Here is a 25,638-nt window from a genome sequence, read left to right on the forward strand (position 1 = left end):
AGGATGGTGCCCCTCCTACCAGTTTGCGAATCCCACACGATCTCCGCGATGCTGCCGTCTCGCATCTAAACTCACGCTCGATGGGATCAATCATCTTACACGTACTTGTCTTGCAAATGGCGAAATTTTTTCATTGCACAGGGATGAAAAACCAAAATGATTATCCTTGCACGTGTGTTCATTTGAGCGAAGAAAATACATTGTAAAATGTAACGTAAAGGACGCAGCCGTCGGGCACTGGAGAGAGTCTTGACATAGTCTGCTTTTCCTTCATTTCATTAAAATATCATTCCAATGACAAAGATGAATCTGAGGGGGGAAATGTAACAAATCATGAGAAAACATGAGTGGATCTGTCAAGAGATTAAAATGGTCAACCAGTTCCTCATGTGAAGAGGATATGAACTTTTCTCCCATTTTACTTTGTTGCAACAAGTTTCATTATACTATCGGGTAATCATGTAGTAGAGTAGTACAGTGCATTGTCCGGGTGCAATGTACATGTTAACCAAGATGGATGCTGATGTAAGTTCTGGGGGGTATTTCATCAAGCGTATTTCATGAAGCATTTTGTCGGACAAATTTGTCAGACAAATTTGCCCTCAGCCAATCAGATGCAAGGATTTCAGCAGCTTGTAACAGTTTGTCAGAAAAATATCTGATCAAAATGCTTCATGAAATGCCCCCCAGATCTAGATTCCTTGCTATGCAGACATTGGTATGGTATGTGATTCTTCATCTTTGCAAGAAGATATATTGCAAAAAAACAACCAAATATAGCTGTACTCGTTTAAAACTTGTGCAAGAGCTTTATCACTTAATGAGGGCATGGTATATCTATATGTCTATTGATTTTCCATCAATTGGTCCAAGAGTTATGATTGGAGTGATATATCTAGTGCAGAGCTTTACACATGAATGGTGTTACAGTATATGCATATCCATAATAAATTATATACAACAGTATTATGCTTGCACTGAACAGATCACTCACATTGTACCTTTCAAATGATAAAAGCTCCTGCACTAGGGTTCCCAAATCAATACATATATGCCAAACACAAACCCGTACAATGTGTTTGGATGATTTATACATGTAGTTTGTGACTTGTTCCTTAATGAATTGCAAATGCATTAAAGTTTTCTTGTATGTATTACTCTTTTGTGATACCTGCCAACAATATGCCGTAACAGAAGTTCATGATTTGTATTGGAATTAAGTACTGTATAAATTGTTTAGTATTGGATGCCATCTGAATGAATTGACAACTTTGAATACTATCGTCTACAGCAAGCTCATATTGTATTTGTACAGAGTACAAGGTTTATAGATGTTGTATTGGATAGTTGTATTGCGTTTTGTTTAATAGCGTATAGTATTCACAATGACTGAGACGTCAGCTGGCACATACATGTATCTATCACAGCAAGGCATCATGTATCCTGGGCTACGGATTTTTCTTTAAAGTCTGTGGTAAACAGCTTTATCATATTATCATCACAAAGAATGTTTCTAGATAATTACTGTACTGTAAGTGTAATCCCTATAAAAAATTGTAACATTACCTTATGAGTGAATGTCCATTGTATTTTTACAATGTTATACGTGTATGTCAGTATTACACTGCATTGTTGGAATCAAGGTGCATGTCGTGGCATAAATCAACACTGATGTATTCGTCAAATATGTGATGACCCATTTGTGCTTGAGTCATATTTGAAATAGTTTCCCTCACATTATTAACTATATATTTATCTTGATAACCCTCTACAAGAATACAACAAATGGCATGTAAGTGTGTGCCAGAAAACATGAGTGAATGACAGAAATGCACTTATAAATCAGCAGTGATAATTTGTTTACACTTCTGATGATACAGGACGAACATTCCACCCCCTCTAAGTTAGCACATAAATGTCTATCCCATATCAAAGGATAGATAATGATCACAAGAATGCTGATGGCGCCCTTGCAGGGAAGAGTTCTAAATAATAACATCATTCTAACACAATTGCATGTTGTACTGGTTAAGAAAATTTGTGTCAACTATGGGAACTACTGATATTCTTCTACTATGATTTGTACACAAAAATGCAAGATATTTTTCACTGTTATAACTTGCTATTTTGGCAAATCGCTGTATGGTCTGTTATATAACACCTTTAATTTCAGAATTTATGACATGTGGAAGGCAAGTTTTTCTTCAAATACTTGTACTGGTACAAGTGCATGCATAACATGATATAAATTCATGCATGATCACAATCTCTATCATTACTCCCTTGATGTATATGAAGTACAAATTGCATTACTTACATGTAGATGCTGCTTTATTTCTCTTTACTGTAACAGTCATTGTTCTTTTAAAAACATGCCTTCCTCTAATTTTCAAATACGTTGCATGGACGTTTTCACTCAAATCATAGTACTTTGTAGGAGTGTCGCAACAAATTGCTCATTGCTGCTATAGGTTAATGTTTAGTCTACTCTAAAACTTTATTTAACCCAAGACAAGCATTGCATAAAATGTTCTCACTCGAAAACTGTTGATTTAAATATACAGTACATTTTGAACTGCATTGTAATGAAAAACAAGATGAGCAGCAGTATTCATTATATTGTGACACTGCCTTCTAAAGTATGTTTATACAATGTACGCTAGTTTTGTAAAATAAAGTATATTATCTATTTCACAACAAACACTTCAGTTTTGTTTACTGCTGATATCGACTCGTGCATGTACTAACATTACACTAATAACAAACAGGCAAAACACACCAGAATATAACTTTTCATACTTTTATTTTTACATATATGCATGAAATAATATGAACAGAGAAAACCACGAGAGAGAAAGAGATTGAGAGAGACAAAAAGAGAAAGAGAAAGAAATTACAGGCATGTATAGACAACCTCACATTATGATCAGTCAATCAGTGCACTCAAAGCAAAGGTTTCAACTTGGACAATATTTGATCTTCGAATAAGCCGTGTAGAAGTATGCAACTACACCAAAATTAAGACAGTTGAAAAGCTTTGATAAAAACTGTAATGGACCTAACAGAGGCTGCCTGGTACATATGGTAAAATGTCACTTCTTAGTTGACATTCCTCTGCATAATACTACAGGGGAAACTCGGTATAACGAGCACTGCTATAACGAGATATCGGTTATAACGAGGAAATTTTCTCGGTCCCAAATTTCCTTCCACACAAGTCTATGTAAAATGTTACTCTTATAGCGAGATCGGCTATAACGAAATAACTGCTATAACGAGATAAATTTTGTGACTTCCAAACAAAGAAAAACATAGTAAATCAAACCTGCTATAGCGAGGTAAAGCAAAATGCCTTCGGTAAAGCTTTACTTCGCCTGTATGTGCTATCATCTTCCGAGAGTGTAAAGCTTGATGCGCCAAAAACTGTCTTGTACACACATAATCATTTTCTTCAATGCACTCCAGCTAGCACTGCATGTTGTACGTGTGAAGTGTGTGTGTGCACGCACACTGATACATGCAGATAGTGGTGGGACGGCCATATGCATACATGACATCATCATGACGTTTAGCAGGTGTGAGGCAATCTGATGCTGTGATTGGCCTTCTACTTAGGGAATTCCCCGTCTTCACACACACGCAGTCATAATGTACATACAGAATGTGTCACACACACGCAGTCATAATGTACATACAGAATGTGTCACATACACACACAGCATTGTGCAGACCATATTCAAGCTTTCCACACAACACAAACCCATACGATAACCACATACCAATCCACAGACGATCTTGATACAATCGCAAGCTATATAAATTCACAAATTCAAACATCTACAATTAATAAGAAACACATTCTTCATATTGGATTTCCTTGGCAAAAACATCTTCTTACCCATAAAGGTGAGTAATTCCCTCACACACAATATCAAGTTTTCAGTATTGATTGAAATATGATGGGTAGTCCCACATGTGCAAATTAATGTCATTATTTTATGCCTTCTTTTATGCCTACTGATATAACGAGATATCGGCTATAACGAGGAAAATGACTCGGTCCCGACCATCTCGTTATATCGAGTTTCCACTGTACTTTCTTATCTCTTTCTTCCTCCTTTTCTTTCTTCCTTCCTATGAAGAAACACATTGTTACACGAGAAAAATGGGTGCTCAGCTACACTGGGACACAGTATTGCCTTGGAGTAGCACAACATCTCCGGGTCCACAATTACAATTGAGGCTGGTTGGCATGGCAACCATCCATGCATGCACTTCATCCATTCTCCTCTGTCAACAGGTGTGGGAAACTCACTCTGCACTGTGCATTTTCTGTTGATTTCCTGCACATCCAAGTTTCACATAAAGCAGTGCTCACACGAGTGGCAAACGTCCTGTCTCAATCTCCATAAATCATTTCTCCTTCGGTAGAGGGTATTTCCATAAAAGTTCGTTGAGTTGCTTGCTTGTAAGTCTCTGGTTGGATCCGGTCTTTCCAGCCTGTGTGACCTGTCTTCTTGTCGCCTACATGAGTGCATGAGAAAAATGTACCGTACACATGTACAGAAGCAAAGGCTGTTACATCAATAAACTGAATAACACTACAATATGAACAAAGAGTTTAGTCATCTGAGTCTTGACTTGGTGAAGACGTACTGGTACATGTATATATATTTAGAAACATACAGAAAATAGTAAACATAGCAAATTGATTTGATTTGATGCAGTAGTCCCTTGGTGTCCATTTCATAACAGAGTTTGCAATGACTTAATGTACTGCTGTACTCACAGACATTGTTACAGTTATGGTGTTGACTGAAATACAAGTGTGCACATCAGGTTGCTGTGTGGCAGTTGCCTTAGAAATTGCAATGACATTGTATTGCTTACTTACAAAATCAAAGCGAGAGCAGTGACAATTGACATTGACCTTGAGACATTCGATTTCTCACCTCTGCTTCAGCAATGCACTTATTGAAGAGGTTAATTTCCTCTGAGCAGTCCGAGTCGTTGAAGTCATGCTGCTTCCAGCAGGACATGAGTACTGCCATCTCAGTGATACATGTTGCAGCTTGGAAGGTGGCCAGAGATAAAGAGAGGGGATGAGAGAGAATGTAAACTTAGTAATAAATATAAAGCTCTGTCTTTAATTTGCAATCAAAGGAAATATAATAAATCCTATATCATTTTGATCCCTTAAAGAGGCATTCCAGACAATTCATATAATTCCACATAATGTAGTATGGCTGTACATACTGTAACTCGACAGTGCCATGTACTATAGACTTGTGGGATTTATTGTGGTCCTTGATCAGACAAACAAATACAATGTACCCTAAAAAAATCTCAACTATAAGAATGTTGAACATGGATGATGACATAGGAGGCTCACATATTCCAGTACTGTAGCGATGTAATTTCATTTCCTTGGAGCATGTTAAGCCTTACATACACTGTACATGTACATTGTATCAGTGGCAGATCCAGGGGGGAGCACACCGGGCACGCCCCCTCCCATTATTTTTGGTTAAAACAAAAGAAATAGGAAGAAAAAAAAATGAGGGGAGGGGTGCGTGTGCCTCCCTCTTTAATTTTGTAAAGATGCCCCCTCTTTACGCAATTCCTGGATCCGCCCCTGATTGTATTACAATGTAGAAATATTTTTAAAAGTTACTGTAAATTACATACACCACACTAGATCTGGAAAATAGTGTGACTGGGCACCTGGTGGTGGACTCTACAAGAAGAATAGGTGTTTGAATGCAAAAGACTAAACATCATTTGGAGGTAAAAAGCAATACTGCCAAAATCTCCTTGCAATAATGAAATCTCATTTTGTTTCAGTGTTGGTTATCTATAAATGTAGATGCTAACGCCAGATGGGGTATGCTCATCCTGTAACAGTCAATAATTTTGAGCAATGATTATTATCATTTTTTTTTTTTTTAGCACTGAGCTCCTTAAAAATATACACTGTATTCAATTTGAAAATTGATATGTTGCCAGATTCATTTAAATGTAAGTGTACAGCCTATGCAAAAAATTGCTGTCACACACATGCTCAAATGATGCTATTGAATTCACTAATGTACAATGTACTACTCCTATGGCACAGGCGCGCACACACATACACACACACACACACACCCACACCCACACTTGTAACAGGGAGGCACCAGTGACAAAGCACACTATTCAACTTATTCAAAATTTGCACACAAAATTGCAAAGATATTTTTGCGGGTAATGCTTAGATTGGAACAAAAGTACCGGTAGCGCGAAATACGCACAAATTAATATACTGCAAATATTTCCGTGTTTATAGTATTTGGGGGAATTAATTTCTGATCTGTGGATGGTCATTTGCTTCATGATTAACATGAGTGATCTGAAACACATTGGTAAATATTTTGAGCAATTTTGACACAGTTTGCTGGACTTTGGTCCTATGTGACCTCCCTAGAATAGTAAATTATAATTTTTGTTCACATATGAATTTAATGTATTTGCTTGGGAAACAAAACTACTGTTTGCTATGACTTCAGCAAAGTGCTTTCACATTGAATTGTACTCAGTCAGACACAGACTCAAACAATCAGAGAGGCTGCTCTCCCCATGGGCCATGGCCTCAATAACTTAGCAGCCTTCTACTGCAACTGGATCTCTTTATTTAGAGAAAGATGTATTGGCACCTGCACCAAGGCTCGACCTCACATGTTGCGTGCCAAGGTTCGACCTTGCATAAAAATACATCTATAGACTAGGTTTGTACTATTATGTAGCAGGCGCAAGCAGGCGGTCAAATTTTTATTTTGGACAGCGTTGCCGTTGGCCATTGCATTGTGGTTAATCACAAATTTACTCATTCTTCATACAGTTGTAAATTTATATCCAGTGAACAGCTCAGTACACACTCTTTTATTAATCACCATGTAATTTACCATGTCCACGACACCTCATCAAGTATCACAATATACCGTACCACGTGGACTAACACTCCATTCTGTTACAAGGACAGGACTACATGTATTAAAAGTAGAATGGGTCTAGTGCCTGAGCCAGCAATCAATCACAATCACGAGCCAAAAATAATACACGAGCACACATAGCATGGTAACACTGATTTCGATATGTGGGACTGTAATGTCGATAAAGAAATTCTGTCGGTACCTTCTGCCCGCGTCCTTTTCAGAGATACTTTATCCCTCAAAGCTAACGGCTTCGACATGTTGATGTACTCCGTCGGCTTGTAGTGGTTCCTCATAATGATTTCTTTCAGTCGCTTCGACATAGCTGTAATTTTGTTGCAAAAGGTAGGGATAACAGTTTGACTGAACGTGTGAATGTGTGTGTTGCGTAACTTTTGCACGTAAACGCTATGAGATGTATGGATACCGCGTACCGGTCCGGTATGTACACATGGGTATGCATGCGTGCTAATCTTGCTAATTCGTCTGTACATACAGTGCAGTGCAGTGTAGTGTACTGTATAACCACGGGTTTTTCTACCACGGCACTGCAGACGACGAGAAAGACGTCAGTACACAACTGGTGGGGATGAACACACTGTACACAGCGATCAGTATGCTCAAGAAATAACATTCTGAGTCTCAAAAACAGGCTGCTCTCGGAACCAAAATGGTGAATGTGATTCGAGGTGTCCTCGTAGAGTGGTAAGATTTTTTCTTTACAACGTCAGCAATGAAGTGAGCTGAGTCATTTTGAGAGGATTGTGACTGTATTTTGTGAGATTTCCAGCACGTTTAGTCAAATATAAACAGTGGGCACAGGGTGATGATACTGATAGTGATACTGATAGATGTCTGATGAGTTCATGAGTAAACTATTTTTTGGTGTACAAAGATGTACATGATTTGTAACAGTGTCGTTAGTGAGTTTGCAGTTTGCAGAATGTATACAATGTTTTGTAATATACTGTAGCTGTACCGGTAGTGAAGACATCTAGAAGTAGAAAACTGGATGCTTTCACAAACAGACACAAGCACATCTAACTCAGTTCGGGAAACCCACTCACAAGGGGGGCCCCTCCTTATAAGTAACCCGTCCCCCTTATAAGTAACCCCGTCCCCCTTATAAGTAACCCCCGGGGCACCCCTTATAAGGAGTCTCCACGCTTTTTTGCAATGCAACGCGAAAATGAAAGGACTGCGGCAATTCGCTTGATTATGTCCATAAAGCTTCACAAGTTTCCTAGTTACTCACGAAATTTGAGCAAAATCGGTTTGAGGCATCATATCTAAAATCATGGATTTAAATGCAATGTCAAACGACCCATGCGAATGCTGACATGCGAGCGATTACTGGCGTGAGTGTCGCCAGGCGCGGCGGCGCGGCAATGCTCGAGTGCAGACGTGGCGACTGAGTACGTACTCAGTCGCCACGTCTGCACTCGAGCATTGCCGCGCCGCCGCGCCTGGCGACACTCACGCCAGTAATCGCTCGCATGTCAGCATTCGCATGGGTCGTTTGACATTGCATTTAAATCCATGATTTTAGATATGATGCCTCAAACCGATTTTGCTCAAATTTCGTGAGTAACTAGGAAACTTGTGAAGCTTTATGGACATAATCAAGCGAATTGCCGCAGTCCTTTCATTTTCGCGTTGCATTGCAAAAAAGCGTGGAGACTCCTTATAAGGGGTGCCCCGGGGGTTACTTATAAGGGGGACGGGGTTACTTATAAGGGGGACGGGTTACTTATAAGGAGGGGCCCCCCTTGTGAGTGGGTTTCCCGAACTGAACTACACGCAGCCACTGTCGCGAAGCACAGCGGTCTGGTCAGGCTAAAGCACATCCGATCCAGCTCCATGAATAAAGCTTAACTGATGATAGCCACAAGTAACACTACAGACAAAGAAAGTTATCTAGACATCGGTTCAAAGTTACTGCAATTATACAAACAGTTGTGGGTCGGTCGCTTACTTAATTAGTACAATTAGTTTTGTCGTTTTTTTTTTTTTTTTTTCATCCATGCATGCAGGGTTATTGTAACTGAAGCCAAGGTACAAGTGTACCGTACCTGGAAGTGTTGATTTGTTTTTTCACTTTCTCAAATTTAATTCACAACTTTCTTACTGTAAAATATAAAATTTGAAATTGAGACAATTAACCACTAAATCATTGTATTATTATCACTCACTTACTGCTGCATGCTGAAAAGGGAAGAGTGTGTGATAAATTTGTGGATGTGGATGTATATCAAAAGGCGTATTAACTAATTTGTCATTTGATTTCAGTGATCCTGCAATGAAACAATTTCTTCTTCATCTGGATGAAAAGATGAAACTGGGAAAAAAGTTTGTGCTCCTCGATCTAGATGACACGCATGTCTTCATTGACTCTGCAATCCTAAATGAACTGAGAGAGAAAATTGATGACCTGATGGATCAGAACACATTCTCCGTGGTTGGTGCGCAGTGAGGAGACTAGCTGGGGAAAGAAAATGGAGGAAGAAGACCATCATAAAGTCACAATCTGTAGCAGGCCAACAAGGACAGCTCATTATCGAAAGCATGGCATTCAGAACCATGTTATCTGGAAAGTTGGTTGATGAAGGGTGCCTCTTGAGTCTGGATATTGACGTCTCTTCAGAGAAGATGGACTGTCCTCGCTCGGAGGAAAGAGACGTGATGGACCTAAACACTTTTTTTTTTTTTTTTTGTGGAGGATGCTCAGCAATGAGGATGACCGCCCCCCCCCCCCCCCCCCAGAAAAAAGAAAATGAGAAAATTACTACCTCTTCACATCTAAGGCAGGCAATAATGCTGCAAGTACACTGTACAAACATTGCTATATTCTCATAACAATGATGGATGTTGACTGGTCTTTGCTCTCTTAATCCTTCGTTGATGGCATGGAGATAAACTCCACTAAACCTGGCTAGAGGGCAGTGACAGCTATCTATAGATATATTTTCATATGTTAATTCTCAGGAAGGTACATGTAGCTGGCTGTAGAGGGGAAGAGATGTCCTGACCTTTCAATGGGTGAAAATGGTGGGCCGAATATACATGCCACACTGTGTCCCAAGTTGATGGCCTTTGGGGTCTTGGTAATTCACCCGAAGATCAAACATAAGGAGTGAAGGCTGATTTGATGGTTCTGATGTGTAACGGGAGTATTAGCTCAGGAGCAAAGGCTGCAACCTACATGCACATGGCTTAAACTTCGGAATGTTGTCCATGCAGATGATGCTTGTTACGCCCCAAGCCAAGTCATATCCGATCAGTTTCTACCAGCCAGGCCTGCTATCAGTGTACACTGTATTACATAACTTATTTTCAAAAGTTGTCCCATCATTTGATTTCTTTTGGTGAGTACTTCTTGCAACACTCATTAAATCTGAGTATTCCATGTCATGTCATTTTTATTCCCTGTAAGCCCAATGATATTCCAGCAAGCCCACAGCAATTACCCTTTGAGTCTTTAAAGGACAAGTTCACCTTCATAAACATAAGGATTGAGAAAATGCAACAATATTAGTAGAACACATCAGTGAAAGTTTGAGGAAAATTGGACAATCGATGCAAAAGTTATGAATTTTTTAAATTTTTGTGTTGGAACCGCTGGATGAGGAGACTACTACAGCTTGTGAGTCATATGCGTACAACAGTATAAAGAAAATATAAAAGAAAATTCAACATATTTTCACTTTTTTCGCATAATAAAAGAGCAATTGACTTGCCTCTTTCTAAAGGCAGGGGGAATAATATTACCCATAACATTTATCGGTAACGAGTCAGGGGAATGTGTACTTTTTTCAAAAGATGGAATTTTGTGAAATTCTCTTTATATTTTCCTTATATTGTTGTACGAATGTGACATCTAAGTTATTCATACACTGCAGTAGTCTTCTCATCCAGCGGGTACTGCAAAAAAACTTCAAAAATTCATAACTTTTGAACGGATTGTCTGATTTTCCTCAAACTTTCAATGATGTGTTCTACTAATATTGCTACATTCTCTCAATCCTTATGTTTATGAAGGTGAACTTGTCCTTTAACCAAGTATGGTAGGTGCAGTGCATGCAGTACAACACAGACCAGTGATGATACATTTTTGTTAAAGTTTCATGTATTACATACTGGTAACATTTTCACACACACTTGGCCTTGAATTGTGTGCATTGCCATCACATGCCTAGCTTTGCTGTTCTTAGATCATTATACACGTATGCAGTTTCATCTTGCCACTGTTTATGTATTCCTGACCCATCCAGTTGTGTGTGTATACAAATGTAAATGTTCCAAATACAACTATACAATGATGTGGGCACAGAACCATATGGTTACTTTTGAAATACTTTTTGTTACATGCCAAATATGGTTGTACTGAAGACTGATGACCATCTCTATGTACTGTATGTATATGCATTCATGGTTTAATCTACATACAAACATACTAGGTGTCTAGGTACAGTATATGCTGTATTCATGTGATGGCAGGAAAAAGTGACAATTTACTTGTTTTCAGTGTGGTCAAAGAGGTGGATGTTATCTGTGTCAAGGAAATGATGACTGATGGATGTATCATCGCCTACCTGAAAACCAAGTTACCCCTGCAGAAGATACATGTACTACCATATTTCATAAAATTACATTCAACCTCACCTATAATAAGTTGAATCCAAAGGGCCTGGAGAAAATCCTTCTTCAGAACCTTTAGAATTAATTATATTCATATCCATGTGGGTAAAACTTATCTTCGACTTCGCCAATTTTTTGACCAGTGCAAGGTTGACTTTGATGAGGTCGAATGTATACGTGTACATGTACATGATTGTTGGCAATCTAGCGTGCTTGCAGGGACTGAGAAAATATTTCATATTAAGTGATCACCGGTATGTACTTTGCATGATAAAATACTCTGTATTGAGTGATTCTTTGTCATTTGTAATAACAATAAAGGGACTTTGAATTTATAAAGAATTATACTGTACTTTATTAGAGCAAGTACAATTTGTATTATTAGTTGTCTGTGTTGATGTTGTTTTTTAAATAAGATTTTAAAAAGATAGTTAAACTTTGATTGTTTTGTTTGTTATTCAGTTTTCTTTACCAATGTTTAGCCCTGTGAGTGGACGCAAAACTGTTCTCCCAAAGTGCCCTGCTCCTGCAGACTGGAATACAACAATAGAAGAATAACATGCAGCATAGCAATCACAAGCAGCTTACATTGTACCATTGACCTGGGAGGCATTTCATGAAGCGTTTTGGTCAGATATTTTTCTGACAAACTGTTACATGCTACTGAAATCCTTGCATCTAATTGGCTGAGAGCAACTTTGTCCAACAACTTTGTCAGACAAAGTGCTTCATGAAATGCCCCCCTGATACAAATTGTATGTATAGATAGAGATGAAAAGGTTAGACACATCGGCCTGAATGCACGAAGGTGGTACAATCTTAGTCCATGGTTTAAACCACGGACAAGACAGTGAGACAGTAGCTTTGTATGGGTCGCCAAGTGTCACACGGCCTATTTTGTTACAAAATCAGTCATTTCGTTGACAAAATAACCATTTTGTTAATGAAAGGATAATTTTGAAATGAGTGATTTCATAACCAAATATCTAGGCCATGCGACACTTGCCGCCCCGTACAAAACTATGGTCTTTGTCCATGGTTTAAACCATGGAGAAAGATTGTACCACCTTCTTGAATTTGGGCCATTGAGACTGATGCAGACTTTGACCCTTGGACATGAGGGTTTCCTCGTGTAAAGGGCTTTACTTAGTATGGCTGTATTTGTTTTGATAGTGCAGAAAGGTTCAATATTGATGTCCAGTACAATTTTCAACATCGCTGTTTATAAAAAGATAGCCTATTATAAATTGTTTGCAAGTTATCTGCATGCTATTTCTTCTTTCACAGAAAATATTCGTAATAGCGTGAGCTTGCTAGAGTCTTGTGCTGGTGTATCTGACAGAGCAGCAAGAAAAAAAAAGTAATAAAAAGAAATTAGAAATGTATATATATATATATATATATATATATATATATATATATATATATATTATATGTATATATATATAAAACGAAGAATCAAGAAATAAACTAGTAATGCATTATTTTGCCAATAAAGAATGAGATTATTGTACTCAAATTTTCGGTGGCCTCCACCTTCTTCAGGAGTCTCGACGGGGAATCATTATTGGCAAAATAATGCATTACTAGTTTATTTCTTGATTCTTCGTTATATTGGAGCCAATACGTGAATTCGCAACATATATATATATATATATATATATATATATATATATATATACAGTACTTTATATCTGATGGGTATATCCGTTGGCTACAGTTTGTTGAGGATTGATGGAAATATATATAAATATATACAGTATATTGAGTAAATTGTCCACATGTTGGCGTGATACTATCATCAAAAACAAAACTGAAACCAAGTTCATGCTGTATTCACCAACAGTTTCCATGTATTTTGGCACACAATTTTTTGAGCGATTTGCTCTTTCTCAAGTGTTGATAATCTTTGACCATGAACTTTGTTTCAGTTTTGTTTTTGATGATATATATACATACATGTATAATATAGGTTTGTGCTAATAAGTAAATAAATAAATACAGCTGTATATATATATATATATATAGGCCTATATTAGCACACACCTATCCCTTTGCTGTCATTACAGTGGAAGAAAAAGTGCTGCCATGATAACAATGGCTCATGGCATGGGTAGGCATTATGATGAAAAACACACAAAATATACAAGAACTTATCTGATACTTCCTCCAACCCAATCACTGTACTATGATATGTACCATCGGTGCTTTGCCAACAGTGAAAATGACTGCAAAGTGCATGTTGAAATTGTGGAGCCAATTATTCAGGCAACACCATAGCGAGCAGCCTATTCAAGATTGTATTCCTCATATTTTTTTTTTTTTTTTTTTTTTTTTTTGGGGGGGGGGGGGGGATAAAATATTTGGTCTATGTCAGAGATACCAGTGTACATGTATAGATATGTTATTGTGTACATTGATAGGTTTGCTAGTTTTTACACAGACACACATAAACCCTATATACATCTGTATATATTTGCGCTTAGAAACATCAGTATTAAGCACTATATATATTGTAAATGTTATTCATCATTATCATTATATCACGTTTTGTACATGCATATTTTACTTGCAGTTTGACCTACTCTCATCAGGATTAACATTGGCCATCTTCCCATAGTTTACATGTGTTCAGTCATACCTATTATCCATAAAATACCACCCTTAGCACTGCATGTATTACAGTGTATATTTGATGCCCAATTTACAACTTTCTAAAATGATGTGTTGACAATATTATATGTCGTTTGTGTATTCAACACTTCATCTCTCATAATTTCATTCAAAGTGATATATTCTGTGGGGTTAATTCACAATCAACTCGTCCAAAACCAGGAAAAATCACGACATGTGCTTCCAAACATACCGTCCCAGGGGCAACATTGACAAATTTGCATTTGCCCAGAGATCCATACCTGAGTGGAACAAACTTCCAAGCTCTGTAGTTTGTGCAGTCTCACCTGAGCAGTTCAAGGAGCTCTTAATGACCCACCTCAAAATCACATCCTGTGATTAAGCCCACACCCCTCCTCTCATCGTGCACACAAGTTGTATTCATCTTCGTGATAGGCTGCACTTCATAGCCCTTTGAAGATTACAGAAGAAGAAGAAGAAGAATTCTGTAAGACAAACTTTCATCATGACTATGATGTTGGTCACTCGTCTATCGTGTGCTGTACAGCTTTTCTGATAGCAAGTATTACATGTATGTATTAAGAAATGCTCTGCAGTGTGGGAGGGTTGTAAAGAACGTAGCTGTCCATGGAACTACAGATTTCATGAACTAGAAAAGCACTCTGAGAGCAGCACAGACCTCCGCCAAGCAGGTTTTTCCACCACTGATCTTGTCCTTTCCTAGAGATATCCATTCATACATGCATGCTGAAAACAGCCCACTCTCCCAAGAAGCCTGTTGTTACGTCATCAACTTTCAGCTGCGCCGGCGCCTAGAGCACACAGTTTAGTGCGTGCATGCAAACCTCAAATACGCGCAGCTTGAACTCCCAAGTTCATTGACCCTACCTGCCAAAATATTGCAAATCCTTCATAAAATCCATAAAAGTTCCTAGATCACTACCAAAATGTAATCATCTGTTACTTGCATCGTAAGTTTCATCCAAATACAGTACGTTCACAACTTTTTGAGTTATTTTGCACAAGGACAAAGAACAAAACAAACAAACAAACCAACACCGATGAAAACATAACCTCCTCCCTTGGCGGAAGTTATTATATCAACAAGCCTGACCACTGAAACAAAACATAGTATGAGACAAAAAAATTGATTGTTTCAGAATAAAGACAATTTTAATTCATATTTATTTCCATATAAATGTAGAAAAATATGTTAAATTCACACAGGGCACTTGCATCATGTAACAAGTTATCAGTTACCTTCCACAATACATTCCCTGGATTTGCTGCCTGCATGTTGACATAGGCAAATGAAAGGTGTCGGTAGTGGTCCGATGCATCGTTTCATCCTAACACTGAATTCACATTATTGGAAGAAACCATCTGATATGGAAATTAGCTCTGCATCTTCTGTTTTCCCCCTTTGAATCTGTCCCATCATGCATTATTTAGCTGTAGAACACACTGCACTCGAGAATTTCAAACAAACTCCGAATGGATACACACACATTCTTGGGGGGAGATTTACCTACATATGGAGGATTCTTGGGGGGAGATTTACCTACACATGGAGGTAAGCACATACAGTGCACTCCAGTTATAACACACATTGTTACAACAAAATTCTCATTACAATGAAATCTACATTCAAAATTCAAAATCATCATCTATAGATCTTTATACACTAAACTGTTTGGTTATAAAGAAACTTTGATATAACAAGAGAAAGCACTGGTCCCAAGGACTTTGTTATAACCGGAGTACACTGCATTAGAATACATTGTACTACAAGATGGCAAGCAAATATATGTAGAAGAAAAATATTCTGGTGACATGTTTTTCTTATCCATGCTTATCCTGAAGTCAACATGTTGATATCGTTTGACCTCATAGTCAGTAGTTCCACATCTTTACTTGCCCAAGTACAGTACAATATATACAGTTTGTTGTATTTGTATTTCAATAAACATAAAATTGCTTTTAATATATGCTTTAAAACAAAAAGCCCTAATTCATAAAGGTAGTTTAAATCAAATCCGCAGTTTAAATTTAGTCCATGGACTAAAAGAAGTGTGAAATAGGTGTACTTTTAACATGCACATGCGTTTATTACTGGATGTTCCTCAGGCACATTTACGCAGACAAAATTTGCACAATCCATGGGCTAAATCTAAACTATTAGGAACCTTTGTGAATTTGGGACTTATAGTCTTCTATAATTGTGCCACGTGAATTAATGCAAACTTGTAATCCAAGCAAGTTCATTATGTAGGCTTCACATTCACTTGCCTGAACACGTTCAACACTCATTGGAGTGAACATGCAATATACTGCCGTGTTTTTTAAAAGAGAATTTGAACACATATCTTGTGAAACAAATTTGACATCTACAGTGTATTTGTCATTTTCAAATGTGTACATCCAGACCTTTTCAGGAACTCACATGATATAAATTCTGTCTAGAATATCATTTCTGTTTCTTGAAAAAAAATGTAGATTATCATTTTCCTACATATACAAATCTATTCCCAACTGGACATACCTGATAATCTTACCAATACAAAACTAGAAAAAGAATTCACAATTCTTGTGTCACCTATCAAAATATCTTCACTTGAGACTTCCCATTAAACCAGTAATGAATAGTCAATCACTTTCTAGTCCACACTGCAATATTGACATGATGTGCAAAAATGTAGATATATAGAGAATTTGAACACATTATCTTCAATATGAAACAAATTTGACATCTATTAGTCATTTTCACATGAGTACATCCAGAACTTTTCAGGAACTCACATGATAACAATTCTGTCTGGAATATCATTTCTGTTTCTTCAAAAAGTTGTAGATTATCATTTTCCTACATATACAAATCTATTCCCAACTGGACATACCTGATAATCTTACCAATACAAAACTAGAAAAAGAATTCACAATTCTTGTGTCACCTATCAAAACATATTCACTTAAGACTTCCCATTAAACCAGTAATGAATAGTCAATCACTTTCTAGTCCAAACTGCAATATTGACATAATGTGCAAAAATTTAGATATATAGAGAATTTGAACACATTATCTTCAATATGAAACAAATTTGACATCTATTAGTCATTTCCACATGAGTACATCCAGAACTTTTCAGGAACTCACATGATAACAATTCTGTCTGGAATATCATTTCTGTTTCTTCAAAAAGTTGTAGATTATCATTTTCCTACATATACAAATCTATTCCCAACTGGACATACCTGATAATCTTACCAATACAAAACTAGAAAAAGAATTCAAGATTCTTGTGTCACCTATCAAAATATATTCACTTAAGACTTCCCATTAAACCAGTAATGAATAGTCAATCACTTTCTAGTCCCAACTGCAATATTGACATAATGTGCAAAAATTTAGATATATAGAGAATTTGAACACATTATCTTATGAAACAAATTTGACATCTATTAGTCATTTTCAAATGAGTACATCCAGAACTTTTCAGGAACTCACATGATATCAATTCTGTCTAGAATATCATTACTGTTTCTTGAAAAAAAAAAATGTAGATTATCATTTTCCTACATATACAAATGTATTCCCAACTGGACATACCTGATAATCTTACCAATTGATATAAAACTAGAAAAAGAATTCACAATTCTTGTGTCACCTATCAAAATATATTCACTTAAGACTTCCTATTAAACCAGTAATGAATAGTCTATCACTTTCTAGTCCCAACTGCAATATTGACATAATGTGCAAGAATTCAAATACACAGCACATGCAAATTACAAAATAGAGAAAATACGAAATTACAAAACGCCCAAGGTGTCAAGCTTTTAGCATTACACACTTTTCATCTTATAATATTAGTTGAATGCTGATAAGCATGAAACGGGACATTGTAAAATTGCACATATTGTCTACAACATTTTTTTTTTCCCAATCTTTCTCACTTCTTTCTGATCAAAGTGACAGGCACCTCCTCATTCTGGTAAAATGCAGTGACAAACAGCCATGGTAAAGCGACGCAATGATTACTGACTTTCTCCAGCTACAATTCATCATGCAGCTTTCATAGAATACAGAGTATGTACGTAACTTACATTTGTAACTGTAACATTCAACTCTCAGGAATCAATAACATATCTTACAATAAGTTTCTATGGAAATTCTAAAATTTCACTCAATGAGTACATGCTTAGCATTTTTACTTTTCACAAAAAAGAAGATTATGGCAGCTGATCATGTATGACCATTGTGAATCTATTTCAATAAGCTATATTTTTACTTCATCATATTTCTACCTCATTACATGCATCTAATCTTTCCACACTTCACATTAACCCGTTGAGGATGGACTGATTTTGCTACAACACGCATTTCCCATAGACACCTGCCCGAGTATACTCGTGTGCCACCATTCTCAATAATATTACAGTCAACCTTGCCTAAGTCGAATCTATTTGGACTGAAGAAATAGCTTCAACTGAGAGAAAATTCGACTTGTGAGGGATTAGAATCAATGGAATATAAAGAGAAGAGGATGTGAAAAGACCTTCGACTTAGGCGATTATTCAACTTATGCGAGGTCGACTAAAGCAAGGTTGACTGTATAGTAAATAACCACTGGGAACTTTCCTATCATACATGTTCTCACGTGTACACCGAATGAGAGGATTTTATGAATGGATGCAATATTAATCCAAGAAACATGTGTTTGGTTTTTTTTTTCTTGTTTTGTTCCAAGTTGAAATAGGACATAGTTGAAATGGTCCATCAGAAAATATTGAGTGAAATCAATGGAAATATCCTCAAAATGTTGTCAAATATTTGGAAACTTATGCAGAGTTCTTGTATCTTCACAAACATGAAAGAAAAGTGCATTTGCCAATACAGCGACCAATCCACTGTGCCAGATAGATGGTTATACCTTGTATACCTAACATGACATTAAAGATCACTTTTACCTTGAAAGGTGACCTCCTAAATATGCTTTGGAGCTGAAGTCTGAAAACATTTTGAGCTGAAATACAATGACGACAAAAATCGAACTGGAAATCTTCATTCTCAGACTTGCCAATGTTGACATTCCAAGTTGGCAGGCTATCCACTAATTCGATATTTTCAGTTGAAAGAAGAAAGATATAAGGCTTGGAAGTGGTAGCACTACGCACAGACTAGACATGGCATGCTCCTGTAATTATATCTACATCAGTAATTGAATATCCAAGAACTACTGCGTCCACTATTCAGTGGTCCAGCAACAACCCTTCATGCATCCATTCACAACAAAAAGCGAACAAACCAATGAAGAAAACAAGTGAACTAGCAACTGCTTTCATGATCATGTCCAAGTAAGGCTTTGTAAACAATAAACTGTCATACTCACTTGACAAATTAAAATTATTTAATTTAAAGAGCACTTTCAAGCAAGACTACACAACAAAAAGTTTTAAGCAATTCAACTAGGTGACACCATTGTGTATCTATTCAATATTTTTCTATGCTGTCCACTGAAGAGTAGAAATACTCCACTGGCAACATATATATTTGTTTCCTGTAACATTAAATTTAACCATGATGATTTCATAACTGCGCATTTAAAGATTGAAAGACCATCAATTTGGAAACACATGGATGTTACAAATTTGTTCATTACCCGTATTGTGGACTGATTCAATCCAAATAGCACAAATTGAATAAACTTCATACAAAGTGACATTTGTTGGTTTCCTGCATGGAGCTCTCATTGTTTGTCTGGCACATGATTATAAATTTCATATTTCCTTCGCCGCTTCATGTCAGTTTTGCTTTTAAAAGCAATATCTGATCTCTCAGGGAAGAATGCCTCACTTCCAAGCACTTCTGTAAAACCAGAAACATTCACAGCCTGAAATTGTTGTGAACTGGAGCCGACGGCCTTTTTCTTGGCATGAAACTTTGCCCGAATTGCCACTGGCATTCAATGCATTGTGTAGAGTAGACAAACACTTCTGCGGGCATTTTACTTTTGCGAATCTTGGTTCCTCACAAAATTTGCAAAAGTTTGATGCACGCAAAAATGTCCAGTTTTACAGTATCCCCTGAATACAGCATTCATTGATAGGAAGAGGCAAATGTCATCATCCAGTACTGATATTCACTCAAGACAAGACTCAAATAACAATTACACTGGTAGATAAAACCGTAGCATGAGAGAAATGTTTCCTGTCCGTGTGAAAGAAAGATGACATTCATGTAAGAACTGTAAGAGCGGCAAACTCGGTTCACTAGGAAATACCTGAAATAGCCAACTGCTGAGATAAACACATACAAGTACCATGATATTCTGAAAAACCCAACAATAATATCTGTCAATATTTAGAAATACATCATACCTATCTGTAAAACTCACAGTTTCAAATATTATGTCATTAGAAGCCAATTAACCCCCCCAAATCTTTTTCCTACAATTCGCTGCTTAACAATGAAAAACACAATCTGGGCAAACACTGAAGACAAGTGACAGGTAAGGAGGGGGGAAAAAAAAGGAAGAAAATGAGAAACTGAAGCTATAAAGGAAGAATTTCTTGACAGAATATGATGGGAATTAATCAAGTATTACAACAGTGTCATATCAAGAGAAAAGAGAGAATGAGAAAGGATTGCCATTTGAGACAGATTTGGTGTTTGGTTCTGGCAAGGATACATGTATACATTTTATAGCATATTAATCACTATGAAAAGGTGGCAGCATTTGATTATTGCTGGCAGGAATGTATTGTGAAGGCAAGCATTGACATATAATGACTGCACTTCATCTGTACATTTCCATCATGGTGCACCACCAATGCACTTACCCAGCTCAAAAACCACCTTGCACAGCTTATATATTTTTTATTATGTCTATATTGACATTATTGCATCATTGGTAAAGCTCTAACAGTGTACATCATAAAACATTTTTAAAGGTTGAAAATTTCCCAAAAGCCGTTTACTGTCCTTTACCACGATCGCCTACAGAGTCATAATTATGAATTTGGTTCTAATGAAGTTGCCCTGATGTCAGTTACAATCTCTCTCTCCCTCTCTCTCTCTGTTTACTTCCCTATTAAAGCTAACAACCAATATATGCTTGCCGTAAGATATCAACACATAAACAAACAAAAAACAACAACAAATAAACAAAACATTTTTGGTTGATAGAAATAATGATATGAAAAATTTTCTTACATCTTATTACATCTTTTAAATGATATAAATGATATGCACATCAATACCAGTAAAAATAGAAAAATTGCAACCACGATGGAAGTCTAGTGAAAGGTTTCATGTTTCATGTCTTGACACAACATGACATCACTCCGTCATCCTGTGTTAGACTTGGGACAATTTGAGAGGAAAAAATTGCGACTGGTGTGTCCGGAAAAGGTTGTCTTTTAGCTCTCGTCTGGGTACAATGCCTTCAGCTCTTCAGCAAAGTACTTCCTCAGGGCAGCCCGCTTGAGTTTCTGCGTCGGGGTCATCAAACCGTTGTCGATCTCGAACGGCTCGTGGTGTAGGTGCAGGTGCCTCACCTTGAAGAGGGAGATCAAGGAGGAATATTTCAGCAGACTTGACAATAGTCAACCTCAAAAACACAAAATCATAACCAAAAATGGCAAAATGAAGGCTGAAAACAGGAAAATTGTGAAATTATGGTTAGGAAATGCAAGGCAATGTCTTTTTAATTTTGTTGAGTATTTCTACAACTTTTCCTTTTTTTTAATACTGTGACTAACATACACAAGAGAGAAAACTAGGAAAGTTGCTATGGCGACTGATGCCTCCGCCATAATGCATGATTCTCCCAATAGGTGTATGGTACAATGTCTTCACAATGTGCTATGACAGTTTCACAAAACTGACAAAATATTGAAATGACAGGTTTGTCAGAAATATCTTGAATGTTCACTTTCCTTGAACAGGGTTTGCTATAATTGTCTAAGAGTGCAGGTACCTGTATTTGGGGAATTGAGAATTTTTACTTGACTTCTGACCGACCCTTTTACAAGTTTATGCATTGAGTAATTTTCAAGGTATGAAGAAAGTGTGTAATTACAGTATATTTTTGGCATTTAAACCTGGCCTTTGACTATCAACCTTTGACCTCTGACCTTCTGGCTGGAGATTTCCAAGAGAATCTCCATTAGGGAATACATGTATATATCGAGTTTTAGTTTTAAAAATAATAATGCAAGCATTGCATATAATAGTATATGAGGGAAATAGTAAAATTTTGAGGAGTTGACCTTGACCTTTGTCCCCCTGACTATTGACCCATGACCCTACATTCCCTAGAATATCCCTGCCAGTCAGTACATGCGTATGTAGCAAGTTCCATGAAGATACATTGAACCATTTGCGAGAAAAGTGAAATTGTGGCATATTCATCTAACCTTTGACCTTTTGACCTTTGACCTTATGACATGAAACTTTCTATGGAGAATCTTTATGCAGTAGTACATGTCTACACTAAGTTTCAAGAAAATATCTTTGGGCATTGCATGGATATGGGGGAAATAGCAACATTTTTAGCATTTGACCTTGACCTTTTGACCTTTGACCTCTTGCCAATGTCACTAAAATCTGCTGAACTAATTGCCCCATCATACATCATCCTTGGACCAAGTTTGGTGAAAGCTGTTTCATCCAGTTTTGAGTTATCACGTAAACAGATAAATTTTAGGATTTGACCTTGATCTTTGACCTTTGACCTCTGTCCAATTTCACTCAAAAACTAATCAAGTAATTGTCCCATCATACATCATCCTCAGACAAAGTTTGGTGAAATTTGCTGAATCCAGTCTTGAGTTATCGTGTAAACAGATACAATTTAATGATTTGACCTTGACCTTTGACCTTTGGCCGATTTGCCCCCAAATCTACTTAAGTTATTGTCCCATCATACTTTATACTTGGACCAAGTTTGGTAAAATTCCTGTAAATATTACTCAAGTTATCACGTAAACGAATGCGGACGGACGTACGGACGGACGGACAATCAGAAAACATAATGCCTCCCACACCACTTCGTGGCGGAGGCATAAAAACTGAGGCTAGACTTGCACACTCTCTGCAAAAAAGAATGTAATTCCTTGACCTGGGGGGCATTTCAGGAAGCATTACAAATTTGCTCTCAGCCAATCAGATGCAAGGATTTCAGTAGCTTGTAACAGTTTGTAAGAAAAGTATCTGACCAAAACGCTTCATGAAATGCCCCCTGTAGTTTAGTTCATGGCCGGCGGAACCCGGGGGGGGGGGGGGGGGGGGGGGGCCGGGGGATTGGGCCCCACCCCCACTTTTTTTGCACCATACAAATATAAGGTGTCACCACTTTGGGCCCCACACTTTTTTTTTTACCCCGGAAGTGCGTAAGTGGCACTAGAAAGAATAAAGGGCCTAGATAGAGACAGTGAAGTGTGAGCGTGGTAGGGTTATGGTTTTTCGCTGTAGTTGCTTGTTAGCTGAAGAAACCCGGAAGTGGAATGAGAAAGATGGGGTGAAGACCTTTTTTTTTTTTGCTTGTCAGCTGATGAAAGCACCAGAAGTTGCGCTGAAAGCCTTTTTTTTTTTGCTTGTTAGCTCATGAAACCCGGAAGTGCCCCCCCCCCCCCCCCCACTTTTGAAAACGCTCCGCCGGCCCTGTAGTTCTGCATGAATTTACCAATATACCAGAAGGAGAGTAAGCTTTAAAAAGAGAATCAAAATACCCAAAAGCATTCAGGGTACTGTACTTCCTTATTCCCAGCAATAAGGACGTTCCTGTCTGCAAGTGAGAAAAATACACAAACAGTTCTTTGTCTGGATGTGACAACATTGGTATTCATTCATACAGACTCTTCCACAGCATACCAAAGATCCAATCTCCTTACTTTCACCAAGGTTCTGTAGTCAGGAACGTCTACTTTGATTACGACATCTTGTTCTTTAGGGGTCATTCAAAATCGGTGACCACCATGCACTAACTTTGACATTCACAATTTCCTCAAAAAATTAAGAAAACAAATAAAAATGTGATTGACCAACTGTGGCAGCCATCTTGATTTCTGATGTATTCAAACATGTACTACAGTCTAAAACTGTTTGATAATAGTCATAAGACTTACTTGCTCAAAGGTTTTCAGGCCCGCCTCCTTGCCTACGCGGGTCATATCCGCCAGGACGCCATCTATTACTTTCTGTAGAATACAAAGTAATGGAGACACATTGTCATTGGAGACTATGGATGCTGTGTAAAATCAGATACCTGTTCCCCTCTATTTCCCTAGCAGGATATCTCAAATTGGTCTTTTTTGTTTGAAAAGTAATCACTTTGGATTTTTTTATAAGTATAAGTGGAACAAAAAAAACCCCCACATTCATATGCAAATACCTGTAATTATTTCACAGTGCCAAACTTTTGAGATAAACATTAACTATATATAGTGAAGACATTTAACTTATAGCCCCTTACGCTTTTACCTATCATAATTAATTATTATCTTTTTTTTTATCTAGGGGTACATAGATCAAAACAGCTCTATCATTGCTTAATTTCATCAGACGCACTCAGACTAGAAACAAAATCTATTTCATTTGCATGAATGAGTAATATAACTAATTACAAGCAAGTGTTTTCTCTTACTTCTTTGAGATCATTTATGAGATTAGCTTGTTACCTTTATCTCTGTTAGGTAGCACCAATTTTTGGTTTATGAAAAAGGACAGGGTTTGTGCTCAGCTTCACCATTTACAACCCTCAATGAGCTTTTTCAGTGACAAAGTTGTGACAAATCGTCTGCCAGACTTTACCACAAGCTGCGCACAAAGTAGCATGTGCCCTCATTTACCATACTGTCCTTGGTAGGCAAACCCTGTCAAAGAAATATGCAGTTTTTAAATCAGAAATATGACACACAAACAAGGTAATGTTTGACCTTATTTCTGCAGAGTTCCTGCAAGCTCCCACTGATTCCCTGCTTGGAAGCCCATCGTGGAAGGGTCTCGGCGCTGGCCACTGCTATTGACACAGCATACGACTAAAGTTAAAAGAAAAAAACAAACACAAAACATTTTATAATGATTATAATTGCATTTATGTTTGCTTGTTAGTATTCTGCTTCCTTTGTTTGTTGTATTTGTCTCTATCTCTTTCTCTTTTCTTTAATTCACATTGCACTTCAAAGTAATATTTCCATAGCACATTTTCATGCACTGATCAACAAATATGAAGATAAGTATGCACAAAAATGCATTAGTTAACTTTCAATTTGAACAACTTGCTTCCCTGTTTCACCCCAAGCAATACCAAGATGTATTCAATTACAGAATACAACTGACAAATCAGAGCCATACCACCCATGTGTAATCTTGAAAATATTGTGTCACATGCCGTAA

General features: G+C 37.3%; 2 protein-coding genes across 2 annotated transcripts in view; both read right to left on the reverse strand.

Annotated features, from left to right (window-relative positions):
• Nucleotides 1–3,751: 3,751 nt before the first annotated feature.
• On the reverse strand, nt 3,752–7,296 carry LOC139731615 (small ribosomal subunit protein mS37-like). Its single transcript, XM_071642505.1, has 3 exons — nt 7,171–7,296; nt 4,953–5,071; nt 3,752–4,524 (listed from the first exon to the last, which is right to left on the reverse strand). Exons 1-3 carry the CDS (start codon nt 7,289–7,291, stop codon nt 4,414–4,416), a joined length of 351 nt encoding a protein of 116 aa, XP_071498606.1. The 5' UTR covers nt 7,292–7,296; the 3' UTR covers nt 3,752–4,413.
• Nucleotides 7,297–21,188: 13,892 nt separating this feature from the next.
• The window catches only part of LOC139731616 (long-chain-fatty-acid--CoA ligase 1-like), a 42,032-nt gene continuing 37,582 nt past the window's right edge, over nt 21,189–25,638 (reverse strand). Inside the window, exons 21-23 of the mRNA XM_071642506.1 lie at nt 25,179–25,280; nt 24,369–24,440; nt 21,189–21,797 (exon numbers count right to left, since the gene is read on the reverse strand). Coding sequence (XP_071498607.1) covers nt 21,660–21,797; nt 24,369–24,440; nt 25,179–25,280 — 312 coding nt within the window. The 3' untranslated portion in view covers nt 21,189–21,659. The remainder of the gene's footprint in view (nt 21,798–24,368; nt 24,441–25,178; nt 25,281–25,638) is intronic.

This window comes from Diadema antillarum, unplaced genomic scaffold (assembly GCF_040938485.1).
Source record: "Diadema antillarum isolate AM-2024a unplaced genomic scaffold, OU_Dant_1.0 seq00000382_RagTag, whole genome shotgun sequence".
Taxonomy (NCBI): Eukaryota; Metazoa; Echinodermata; class Echinoidea; order Diadematoida; family Diadematidae; genus Diadema; species Diadema antillarum.

Bases quoted from the DNA above. Each gene is read 5' to 3' on its own strand.
- LOC139731615 (XM_071642505.1), bottom strand. From the start codon at position 7,291: ATGTCGAAGCGACTGAAAGAAATCATTATGAGGAACCACTACAAGCCG. The intron at 5,072-7,170 runs GTACCGACAGAA...CCACCTTCCAAG, and splicing joins GAAAAGGACGCGGGCAGAAG to CTGCAACATGTATCACTGAG. The intron at 4,525-4,952 runs GTGAGAAATCGA...GCACTCATGTAG, and splicing joins AGTGCATTGCTGAAGCAGAG to GCGACAAGAAGACAGGTCAC.